The 12,946-nt window shown below is 36.9% G+C and overlaps 1 protein-coding gene across 5 annotated transcripts in view; it reads left to right on the top strand.

Annotated features, from left to right (window-relative positions):
• The window catches only part of WASF3 (WASP family member 3), a 129,545-nt gene that overhangs the window by 80,796 nt on the left and 35,803 nt on the right, over positions 1–12,946 (top strand). For all 5 annotated transcript variants that reach the window (XM_087436279.1, XM_087436276.1, XM_087436280.1 and 2 more), the window contains one exon: positions 996–1,138. In XM_087436279.1, the coding sequence (XP_087292405.1) occupies positions 1,006–1,138 (133 nt within the window). In that variant the 5' untranslated portion in view covers positions 996–1,005. The remainder of the gene's footprint in view (positions 1–995; positions 1,139–12,946) is intronic.

Below are 12,946 nucleotides of genomic sequence, written 5' to 3'. Positions count from 1 at the left end.
AAGTTGATTGGAAAACTGTTGGGAGAGATTATTGACAGATGTTACTGTAGGATGACCTAGTTGGCAGTTTCAGTAGGGGGAAGCGCCCAGCCTCACTGTCAATGTTTGTAGATCTTTTCTTTTCAAACATTCTCCAGGGAGAAATGTTCCAGTCTCTTTGGGTAGGGAGTAAAAACAGGCTGCCAGGTTTCAGGGAGCCACGTGGAGAAGGGAAGTGGGGAGTGGGGATGGGGAGCAGATTGCTCTTACCATTCAGAATAGGCTTTGACTTAATACTCCTGGTTTCAGTGCATTTCCTACCCTGACCTTGAGCTGTGCTTAGTGTCTCAAGTCTTAATCTTCGAATTCACCTTTTCCAGAGAGTAAAGCATGCTGGGTGCAGTGGAGGAGGAATAGCACAGGAAGGGAGAAGGAATTCATGAGCAGATTTTTAAAAGCCAGTCCTCCTGTTTTTGTACCCCTCCGTTTTGCCTGCTCCCGCATTTCATAGATGTGGGTGCCTCCTATTCCTGAGCCTTTCTGGGAGAGGTTCTGTGGTGCAGGTGGGCTTACTTCTCGAGTCCCTCTTGCAGCCTATGTGTGGCCTTTTCTGTGTCTTAGTCTGGCTGACTCAGCCCACAGTGTGGGGCTGTTGTGTTCTCTCCTGCTCTTAGTACTTGTGGGCTTCTGCCTTTTCTATCTCTTGCCATTTTAGTGGGGAGGGAGGGAAGGTAAAAATGCATGTATTCAGTCGCTCATGCTTGACTGGAAATCTTGCATATATTATTTTTTAGAAAAGTAGGATTGTACTGTACATCTGTCTTTGAAATCTATAAAATTCATTTAAGTAATTCAACATCTATTGCATATTTAGCTAGCTGATTTTCTCATGTAGAAATGATAGGATAATGAAAATTCCTGGGAATTTTCAAATTTTCAATTTTCAAGGGAATTAAAACTCTAGATTTGTTAAAATGTGAATATGAGCTTTAAAAACATGTCTTTTTAATTTTCAGATTGTGAACCATGCCTTTAGTGAAGAGGAACATCGAACCCCGGCACTTGTGCCGAGGAGCCCTGCCCGAGGGGATCACCAGTGAACTTGAGTGTGTAACTAACAGTACTCTTGCTGCTATCATCCGCCAGCTAAGCAGTCTAAGTAAGTCGTTGCATTTCTAGAATTCCTTTTTTCTGATTACCAGTGACATTTTATTAATTTTAATATTAAATTAAGTTTGATTTAATATGATTTCTATTCAACAATTATGTGATTGTCCAAAGAAGAGACCATAGCTTTGAAGGAAAGAACCTCCCACCCTCTTTCCCTCCCTTCCGAATTTCCCAGTGTGAAATTAACTGTTGCTCCCTCACTGGTCTTGCAATACCAACTTTACGTGACGAAGACATAAAGTTAGAATTGACCAATTCACAAATTATTAGATAAGACCAAATGTGTAGGTTTAAAGTAGTGTTACTTTTTAAAAGCTTATTAAAATGAAGATAAAACTTTTAGTGAATTATTTTGTTGAACTTGGACAGGACTAATTGTTTTTTAAAAATGTTATAAATTGAAAGCTAGTTAACACTTGTAATATGCCTGGCACAGAGTGGATAATCAGTAAATATTTGTCGATTAAATAATATTCCAAATGAATCAAAGAATAAAGCCAAAAATTAGTGAGATCTGCTTATTTTAGCCTACTAAAATTTAAAATTAAAAGTTAAAAGTTTTAATGTTAAAAGTTAAAAGTTAAAATGCAGGTACTGACTGCCAAATTGAGGTCAAAGATAATTGCTAGATATATACAGTACCATGTATGTATTACATACATAGGTTATATAAATACAAGCAAATGCAAACATAAGGAAGAAAAGACTTTCTATTATTCTAATTTGAACAGTAATGTGAAATACCCAAGGAATAGTCCATGTTTTAAGACCCAAATATGCATGAAAATGCTTTTCCCTTCAAAGGTTTTTGAAGTGGTAAAACATTCTGAGAAATGCATTATTAGGTGATTTCATCGTTGTGCGAACATCATAGAGTGCACTTACACAAACCTACATGATATAGCTTACTGCACACCTAGGCTATATGGTGCTAATCTTATAAGACCACTATCATATATGTGGTTTGTCATTGATGAGACGTTGTTGGGCGGTGCATGGCTATATTTTTCCCCTAACTTTTACATTTAAATTGTTATCTTGTTTTCTCACTTCATCCCACTCTTTTTCAGTTTAGGTGGTTTACACTGCATTTTGAGTGACAGGTTTTCACAGTTAAACTTTTCAGAAACTCGGTTAATAACTGGAAAATCCTCCATGAAATTTCACATGCTGGTAGCCTCAAGCACAGGAGGATTTTTTTTTTTTTTTTAAACAACAGAAATTTATTTTATTTTATTTTTTTTGTTTTGTTTTGTTTTTTTGTTTATTGCAGTAACATTGGTTTATAACATTGTATAAATTTCAGGTGTATATCATTATACTTCTGTTTCTGCATGGATTACATCATGTTCTCATGTTCACCACCCAAATACTAATTACAACCCATCACCACACACATGTACCGAATTCACACACATGTACCGAATTATCCCTTTCACCCTCCTCCCTCCCCCCTTCCCCTCTGGTAACCACCAATCCAATCTCTGTCCCTATGTTTGTTTATTGTTGTTATTATCTACTACTTAATGAAGGAAATCATACGGTATTTGACCTTCTCCCTCTGACTTATTTCACTTTGCATTATACCCTCAATGTCCATCCATGTTGTCACAAATGGCTGGATTTCATTGTTTCTTATGGCTGAGTAGTATTCCATTGTGTATATATACCACAGCTTCGTTATCCATTCGTCCCTTGATGGGCACTTAGGTTGCTTCCAAGTCTTGGCTATCGTGAATAAGGCTGCAATGAACACAGGAGTGCATGTACCTCTGCAAATTGGTGTTTTCAAGTTCTTTGGATAAATACCCAACAGTGGAATAGCTGGATCATATGGTAGTTCTATCGTTGATTTTTTGAGGAATCTCCATACAGTTTTCCATAGTGGCTGCACCAGTTTGCACTCCCACCAGCAGTGTATGAGAGTTCCCTTCTCTCCACATCCTCTCCAACACATGTTGTTTCCTGTCTTGTTAATTATAGCCATTCTAACGGGCGTGAGGTGATATCTCATTGTAGTTTTGATTTGCATTTCCCTGATAGTTAGTGATTTTGAACATCTTTTCATGTGTCTGTTGGCCATCTGTATATCTTCTTTGGAGAAATGTCTGTTCAGGTCTTTTGCACATTTTTTAATTGGGTTGTTAGTTTTTTTGTTGTTGAGATGCATGAGTTCTTTATATATTTTGGAGATTAAGCCCTTATCAGATGTATGGTTTGCAAATATCTTCTCCCAGTTGTTAGGTTGTCTTTTCGTTTTGTTGATGGTTTCCTTTGCTGTGCAGAAGCTTTTTAGTTTGATGTAGTCCCATTTGTTTATTTTTTCTATTGTTTCTCTTGCCCGGTCAGATGTGGTGTTTGAAAAGATGTTGCTAAGACCGATGTCGAAGAGCGTACTGCCTATGTTTTCTTCTAGAAGTTTCACAGTTTCAGGTCTTACATTCAAGTCTTTAATCCATTTGGAGTTAATTTTTGTGTATGGTGTAAGGTAAGGATCTACTTTCATTTTTTTGCATATGGCTATCCAGTTTTCCCAACACCATTTGTTGAAGAGACTTTCTTTTCCCCATTGTATGTTCTTGGCTCCTTTGTCAAAGATTAGCTGTCCATAGATGTGTGGGTTTATTTCTGGGCTTTCGATTCTATTCCATTGATCTGTGTGTCTGTTTTTGTGCCAGTACCATGCTGTTTTAGTTACTATAGCTTTGTAGTATATTTTGAAATCAGGGAGTGTGATACCTCCAGCTTTGTTCTTTCTTCTCAGGATTCCTTTAGCTATTCGGGGTCTTTTGTTGTTCCATATAAATTTTAGGATTCTTTGTTCTATTTCTGTGAAAAATTGTTGTTGGAACTTTGATAGGGATTGCATTGAATCTATAGATGGCTTTAGGAAGTATGGACATCTTAACTATGTTAATTCTTCCAATCCAAGAGCATGGAATATCTTTCCATTTCTTTGTGTCTTCTTCAATTTCTTTCAAAAATGTTTTATAGTTTTCGGTGTACAGATCTTTCACCTCTTTGGTTAAGTTTATTCCTAGGTATTTTATTCTTTTTGTTGCAATTGTAAATGGGATGGTATTCTTAATTTCTCTTTCTGTTACTTCGTTGTTAGTGTACAGAAATGCAACTGATTTTTGTATGTTGATTTTGTATCCCGCAACTTTACCATATTCATTTATTACTTCTAAAAGTTTTCTGGTGGATTCTTTAGGGTTTTCTATATATAAAATCATGTCATCTGCAAATAGTGACAGTTTCACTTCTTCCTTTCCAATTTGGATCCCTTTTATTTCTTTCTCTTGCCTGATTGCTCTGGCTAGGACTTCCAATACTATGTTAAATAGGAGTAGTGAGAGTGGGCATCCTTGTCTGGTTCCTGTTCTTAGAGGGCTAGCTTTCAGTTTTTCACCATTAAGGATGATATTAGCTGTGGGTTTCTCATGTATGGTCTTTATTATGTTGAGGTACTTTCCTTCTATACCCATTTTATTCAGAGTTTTTATCATGAATGGATGCTGGATCTTGTCAAATGCTTTCTCTGCATCTATTGAGATGATCATGTGATTTTTGTTCTTCGTTTTATTAATGTGGTGTATTACGTTGATTGATTTGCGAATGTTAAACCATCCCTGCATACCTGGAATAAATCCCACTTGATCATGGTGTATAATCTTTTTAACGTATTGTTGTATGCGATTTGCTAGTATTTTGTTGAGGATTTTCGCATCGATGTTCATCAGTGATATTGGCCTGTAATTTTCTTTTTTTTGTGTTGTCCTTGTCTGGTTTTGGTATCAGGGTAATGTCAGCTTCGTAGAATGAGTTAGGAGCTTCCCCCTCCTCAATTTTTGGAAGAGTTTGAGAAGGATAGGTATTAAGTCTTCTTTGAATGTTTGGTAGAATTCACCAGGGAAGCCGTCTGGTCCTGGACTTTTATTTTTGGGGAGGTTTGTGATTACTGTTTCGATCTCCTTACTGGTGATTGGTCTATTCAAATTCTCTACTTCTTCTTGATCCAGTTTTGGAAGGTTGTATGATTCTAAGAATTTATCCATTTCTTCCAGATTGTCGCATTGGTTGGCATATAGCTTTTCATAGTATTCTCTTATAATCTTTTGTATTTCTGAGGTGTCTGTTGTAACCTCTCCTCTTTCATTTCTGATTTTACTTATTTGTGCCTTCTCTCTTTTTTTCTTGGTGAGTCTAGCTAAAGGTTTGTCTATTTTGTTGATCTTTTCAAAGAACCAGCTCTTGGTTTTATTAATTTTTTCTATTGTTTTTTTGGTCTCTATTTCATTAATTTCTGCTCTGATTTTTATTATTTCCCTTCTTCTACTGATTTTGGGCTTTGTTTGTTCCTCTTTTTCCAGTTCCTTTAGGTGCATTGTTAGATTGTTTATTTGAGATTTTTCTTGTTTGTTGAGATAAGCCTGTATTGCTATAAACGTCCCTCTTAGAACCGCTTTTGCTGTATCCCATAAATTCTGGCATGTCGTATTTTCATTTTCATTTGTCTCCAGGTATTTTTTGATTTCTTCTTTGATTTCTTCGTTAACCCAGTCGTTGTTCAGTAGCATTTTGTTTAATCTCCATGTATTTGTGGCTTTTCTGATTTTCTTCCTATAGTTGATTTCTAGTTTCATACCGTTGTGGTCAGAAAAGATGCTTGGTATTATTTCAATCTTCCTAAATTTATGGAGACTTGTTTTGTGGCCTAATATGTGATCAATCCTGGAGAATGTTCCATGTGCATTTGAAAAGAATGTGTATTCTTCGGTTTTTGGATGGAATGCTCTGTATATATCTACTAGGTCCATCTGTTCTAGTGTGTCGTTTAAGGCCAATGTTTCCTTATTGATCTTCTGTTTGGATGATCTATCCGTTGGTGTAAGTGGAGTGTTAAAGTCCCCTACTATTATTGTGTTACTGTCTATTTCTGTTTTGATGTCTGTTAATAATTGCTTTATATATTTAGGTGCACCGACACTGGGTGCGTAGATATTTACAAGTGTTATATCCTCTTGTTGGACTGTTCCCTTGATCATTATGTAATGCCCTTCTTAAGCACAGGAGGATGTTTTTTTAAAAACTCAAGTACTTTTGTTGATTTTAATAAGAAACATTGTGATAAGTATTTTTTCTTTAAAAGAATTGTACTGTATTGTTATTGATATATTTTTAATGTATCTATAATCATTGACTAAGGCAAAAGTAACTTGGAAATTACTTAAAATGTGTTTTAAAATAGAGTTCTTCTGGAATCTAAACTAATTACAATTGATTTTTGGTAGTGGTTGTTGATGAATGTATAAATTCATATAGTTACGGGAAGATAACCTTGTAAATTATTGAAGGGTGAAAATGTTTCTGTTTGAAGAACGCCTTAGTCTCTTGGTTTTATGGCTGAAATGACTATTGGCATAGAGGATAAGTGATGAAAATCAATACAAACTGTTCAAGTTTTAATAGTCAAGCTGTATCTCATACTATGTTATTCAGTAGTGTTACGTTACTCGTGTTTATGGTGCCTGCTGGGCCACAGTCTCTGGTAAGTTGAAACTACCCACACAGTATGTGTTGTTCCATGTAGTCCACTTGTGATAGGCAGAATAATAATAGCCCCTGCAAAGATCTTCATGCCTTAATCCTTGGAACCTGTTATGTGACATGGCAAGGAGGAATTAAGGTTGCTAATCAGCTAACTGTAAGAGAAGGAGATTATCCTGGATTATCCAGGTGGGCCCAGTGTAATCACTGGGGTCCTTTAAATGTAGAAGAAGGAGGTAGAAGAATCAGTGTCAGAGTAATGTGATGTGAGAAAGGCTCACTTGGCCATTGCTGGCTTTGAAGATGGAAGAAGAGGCCATAAGCCACGGAATGCAGGCAGCCTCTGGAAACTGGAAAAAGGCAAGGACATGGATTCTCCCTTAGAGACTCCAGAAGGAACACAGCTCTGCCAATACCTTAATTTTAGCCCAATGAGATCTATTTCAGACTTCTAACCTCTAGAACTATGTGATAATAAATTTGTATTGTTTTAAGCTGCTCAGTTTGTGGTAATTTGATCCAATAGGAATAGCAGCAATAGGAAGCTGATGCCCCACTGTAGCCTTGGTTACATTCTGTACACATGAGTCACGGTAGCCTCACGAGCACACCAGGGATGGGTGCTGGCCTCAAGGACAGCCAGTCTTTAGTTAGGCTGCTTCAGTGGATCTCAACCTTGCCTCTGTTAGAATCACTTGGGAAGCTTTAAAACAAGAGGCTAGGAATCACTTGCGAGATTGTGAGAATAGCATGATTACTGGTGACTTATTTATTAGTGTTTATTCACTCAGTACCCCTCTAGGTGCAACATACAGCAAATAAAATCAATTTGGTGAGTACTTAGAAGTTAAAAAGCATGTATGAGTGACATCAGTATGGTCATAAAATAGGAAACGTTGAATTATTATGACCTGCTACAACACTAGCACTTAATAAATGACATCTACATTTTAGGCGAATCTTTAGTTTTTGTGGTATTTTTAACTGAGTAGAAATATATTATAGGAGATGAGGAAAGTTATATGCATTTTTTTAATGATCTGAAATTGTTAGGAAGAATACAAATCTAAAAGAATATTTTATGTTATTTTCTAATTTTGTAATCATTCATCAGTTGTTTTTAAAGTAAAGTTTTAGAAATGAATGAATCTGTTGTATTAAAAGTCTTTTTTACTGAGTATTAATTCCCAAGATAAAGTCAAAACAGAATCTATTTTTTATTCCTTTGAGTATCTGACCGTTATTCAGTAGGTCCAGATAAAAAGGGACCATCTTAATTTCCCTTACTTCTCTGCCTACCCTCCCACACTCCTGTTAACCCCCCAAATACCTCCACTCCCCAGATGAGGGATAGGTGATGTACAATTATCTGAACTTCCTATAAGCAATGCAGAGAGAGACGAGACTGTCTACAAATGCCATCTTGGGGGGAATCCCAATGGGCACTTTTAAGTATTTGCCTTGACCCTAGACTAGTCATACCTGCCTGAGCAGCAAAGACTTGCCCTGGGAGACCTACTATGATAATCCAGGATAACTAATTCTCTGGTAGGTCTAGGGAAGGAAGAACAGACCAGGAGGCCAGAAGGATTTTTTTTTGTTTTTTTCCAAAAAGGAAGACAAGCAATTGAGGCCCTGATTCACTGCATCATTCTGGTTCTCCTCACATCTCTGGGGGCAGATCAGGGTCATAAGGATATAAATGACTTTGCATAAAGCAAGAGAAGAATCTGGTCCTAGATACCAAATAGACCTCTGAAGCCCCTACAACTCTATATAACTTTTGGGAAATCAGTAAGTTTTTACCAGTTACCATGCTCCCATTACATCCAAATTAGACACTTGACTTTAAAGGGCCAGAAATTTTGTGAGCATTAGATTTTTACCAGGCTTTTCAAGGAATTGAAACCTTTTCAATGAGAAAATATTGATTATTGGTATTGAGTTTAGAAACAGTCATAGAAGTGAAAGAGAGGAAATTTGTAACTTGAACAGCCTTATAGTTAAAGAAAATAGATCAAAAGCTTTCAAAACTTTATCCAATAAAATAAAAAATTAGTCTTTGAGTGTTACTAACTTTTAATATGAATGATAAAGAGGAATGGAAGGGGGCAGGAAAGCTACTTTTTAAAACAGTTTTGGTTAATAGTGTGTTATGTGGTTTTCTAGCTATGGAATATTGATTTTTTTTCCCTTAAATAATAACAGTTTAGTGTAGCAATTAACATTAAATCAGGAGAGCTTTTCATCATTTTCCTTGATTAATAATCTGAGTGCTCTTGTTCCTATCAGCTAGTTGCTCAATTAAAATTATGGTATCTTGCAATCAAATTCCTACTGATAATGTAATTTTAATATAATTTGCTTAAAAAAGGAAATGGGAACATGGGGCATATGTACTAAGGATGACACAAGTCCTTTTTAATACCTCATAGGCTCGATTTACTACTTCTTTTCTCTTTGTTCTTGTGATAATAGCTATCTTACATTTCCCCTCTTAAGAATGCCCCCAAGATGTCACAAAGAAAGGAATGAGACCTTTAGTGCATCCCCCCACCCCAAGGTTTTTGGTTATATTTGATGGTACTAATAAGATAACACAGAGAACTTAGAGAGCACAGGAAACACAAAGGAAAAAAATTACAGAATTTTCATTAATCAGAGGAAATCATTGATAATGCTTTGTATATATCTTTCTAAAAGTGATATTTAATTATACATATGGTTTTGTAGCTTATACTTGTTACCAGGCAAGGGCCCTCTGTGTGACGCACATAGAAGCCAATACCATGGCACCGGCTTTTGAGAAAAGAAGGAACTTTATTGTTTGGCTGACCAGCAAGGAGACAGGAGGCAAAGCTCAAATCTGCTTCCATGAGCTGAGGCTGTGACAGTCTTTTAAGGAGTTGAGAGTGGAAGTGGTTATGTAAAACGCTAGTTTGGCAGAATCTGATTGGATGGTGGAAGTGTAAGGGTTTTATAAGGCCTCTGTACTACAAATCAAGGGACCCCTGCTTCTTATTAGATTCCCCGAGCTGCTTTCTCATCACGTTGAGTTCCGTAGTTAGGAAACTTTTGGTTCCTAGGTGGCTTGAGGTCATCTAAGGACAAGGTTTCCGTCTTCTCACATGCTCCAGCTACATGATTGGTAGTTTTTGCTTGTTGCCCCTGTAAGAAAACTTTGATATTTTGTTATTGATACAATAGGGGGAAATTGGTCTATGATGGTTATGTACTGACTTAATATATCAAACATCTTTGTTAATTCTTATAAGACTCATTTTTTAAAAGCTAGAGTTTACTGTATTATATTGATATGCCATAATTATTTAACCATTTTCCTGCTGTTGGATATATACATTGTTTCTTTGTTGCAGGGGAACTATCATAAATTCTTATATAAAATCAGTACATACATCTCTGGTTATTATTTTTTTTAAGATTTCTTATGTCCTAAAGTCATCAAATTTCCTCATAAAGAGCAAAGATAGTTCTTACAAATGGTCCAAAATTCTGAGACTCCATTAATTTTCTTTTATTTTTTATTTTATTTATTTATTTTTCCCCCCAAAGCCCCAGTAGATAGTTGTGTGTCATAGCTGCACATCCTTCTAGTTGCTGTATATGGGATGTGGCCTCAGCGTGGCGGGAGAAGCGGTACGTCGGTGCGCGCCCGGGATCCGAACCCCGGCCACCAGCAGCGGAGCTCGTGCACCTAACTGCTAAGCCACGGGGCCGGCCCCAAGACTCCATTAATTTTAAATATGCCTCTCTTTAAAAAAAATGATTGCAAAATCTATTTTCCGTTAATTTCCACATTTCAAATAATTGCATAAATGACAAAGGAAGTCTCTTTTCTTCTAAAATATTTTAATAAGTGATTAATATTTTTATTAATACTCCTTATGGTACACGTTATGTTTCATATCAAACCAAATTCTGAATCGACATAAAAATACTTCCTTAAGGGCTTGCACTGTAGTACATTTGCTTTATGTAATTAGAGCTGAAATTTGGAGTTGTATTAATTGATTATACCAGTGCAGTTCTAATCAGAATGGAGATTTAAATATTTTGAAGGCATGCACTGAATAGATTTCTTGAATGTTGTTAGCCAAATGGGATTTTGGGGGGGAGAGGGGAGATTCAAACGCAGTATATACAGGAAATAGATCATAAGTACATCTCTGTGCAGGTTATAGCTAGAGTTAAGGGTAAGTTAAGAGAAAATGTATTGGTGTATCTGGGCAGGAGGTGACTAGAAGAAACAGCAAGAATTAAAAAAAATTAATGCTTCAGACTGAGATAAGTATTTGCATTTCTCATAGACAAAGGTAGAAAACCAGTGAAGGGAGGTAAGAAGTAATGTATAATTAGGAAACTAGAAGATAAAAGTTCTGTCAGCATTAGAATTGCAGGCAGATACAATAAGAACCCCGTCTGCCCCACAGCAGGATTGTTAGGAATTCAAGCACTTTCCTGACCCACCATTTGACCTGGAATATCAGAAAGACTTGCTTAATGGCATTGTAGAAGTAATTATGAGTTAGCTTGTTTTTCATTTCTCCTTTCCTTAGAGTGATTTCAACAGAGCAAGATTTAAATGTAGAATGATTCTTAAGAGCCCAAGTTGGAGAGTCAGACACATCTGAATGTTCAGTTCTGCCTGACATCAAACTTTTCTGGTGTTGTCATCTGTATTCTTCCCATTTCATGAGTTTATAGGCTTATGGAAAAGTGTCTTAAGTGATTTATAGATGTTTTCTGATTGTTTTGATTTACAGTTATTAGAGCAGACTGTATAAAAACTTTGAGGAAAGATTTTAAAGGTTTTAATTTTTTTCCTAAAATTTTATTAACTATGATCACTGTCATATCAGGTACCTGACTTGATTATCAGCAGCCTCAAGTAGTATTCTTCCTTAAAGTATGCCTTTTTCTAGGAGTAAACATTCTTAACTTCAGTCTCTACTATTCTCCTACATGCGTTGTCCAGCAAAAAATAAAAATATGAGACATGTGGAAGAGGAGAACAATGTGACTCATAATCATGAGAAAAAGAAGTTAGTAGAAACAGGATCCACACATGACCCCAATTTTGGAATTAACTGATCAGTACTTTAAAATAGCTATGAAAAATATATTGAAGGGATTTCCAGTTTCTGGTCTGGCATTTATCTGTACAATGAGAAAAAAACTGAACAGAGTGAAAAGCAACAACTTTTCTTAGATTTGTCAGAGAACAGGTCACAGGACAAACTGCTGCCCTGAGATTTGGAGAGACAGACAGATGGGTTCAGAGAATCAGAACTGACCACTGCAGAAACCCATGAGGAGGTCTGAGGGAGCCAGTGCCTGGGTAGGGAAACCTGAACTGCAGCTGGAGACTTGCTGGAGGTCCAGTGAGAAGTTGGAGTGTGGAGAGCTCCAGGTAGGCCAGTGTTAGTGTGGCTCCTACGCTTTTGTAAGTTTTCCTGTCGGGAGCCCTACCAGGTTCTCATGGTAAAGATCAGACAAAAATCCCCTTGGGGTATCCATCGGAGGGAGGGGAAAAGTAACTATTTTGAAGTACAATCATACATTCAGTTCTTCTTAACATGCCTGCCCTCAAAAGAAACCGTTTCACCAGAGCCCGAGGGAGGTGGGTTTTTACCAGAGCCCAACAGACCTGGGGAAAGGGAAATACCCAACTCCAGCCCCTTCTAGACTGCCTGTCTCTCCTAAGTGGGGAGGGGAAGGGTGAGACTCAGGGGCCTAGGCTCGCCAAAAGACTGAGACCAAATCGTGTACCGTCGACAGATGAATGGATGAAGATGATGTGGTATATACATACAGTGGAATATTATTCAACAGGAATATGAGACAGGAAATGAGAAAGGAGGAAATCCTGCTATTTGCAACATGGATGAACCTAGAAGACATTATGCTCAGTGAAATAAGCTGGACAGAGAAAGACAGATACTGTGTGATCTCATTTATATGTGGAATTTAAAAAGAAAGAAAGTCAAGTTCATAGAAACAAAGAGTAGAATGGTTGTTAACCAGGGGAGGAGCTGAGAGGTGGAGGAAACAGGGAGATGCTGGTCAAGGATGTAAGCCTTCAGTTATAAGATGAGGAAGTTATGGGGATCTAATGTACAGCATAGTGACGTGACTATAGTTAAAAATACTGTATTGTATATTTGAAATTTGCTGAGAGAGTAGATCTTAAGCATTCTTACCAAAAAAAAAAAAAAAAGTAACTGTG

Source organism: Ceratotherium simum, chromosome 10, assembly GCF_057802395.1.
Source record: "Ceratotherium simum simum isolate JZ-2026a chromosome 10, ASM5780239v1, whole genome shotgun sequence".
Classification (NCBI taxonomy): Eukaryota; Metazoa; Chordata; class Mammalia; order Perissodactyla; family Rhinocerotidae; genus Ceratotherium; species Ceratotherium simum.
This window is presented reverse-complemented; position numbering and strand designations above follow the sequence as displayed.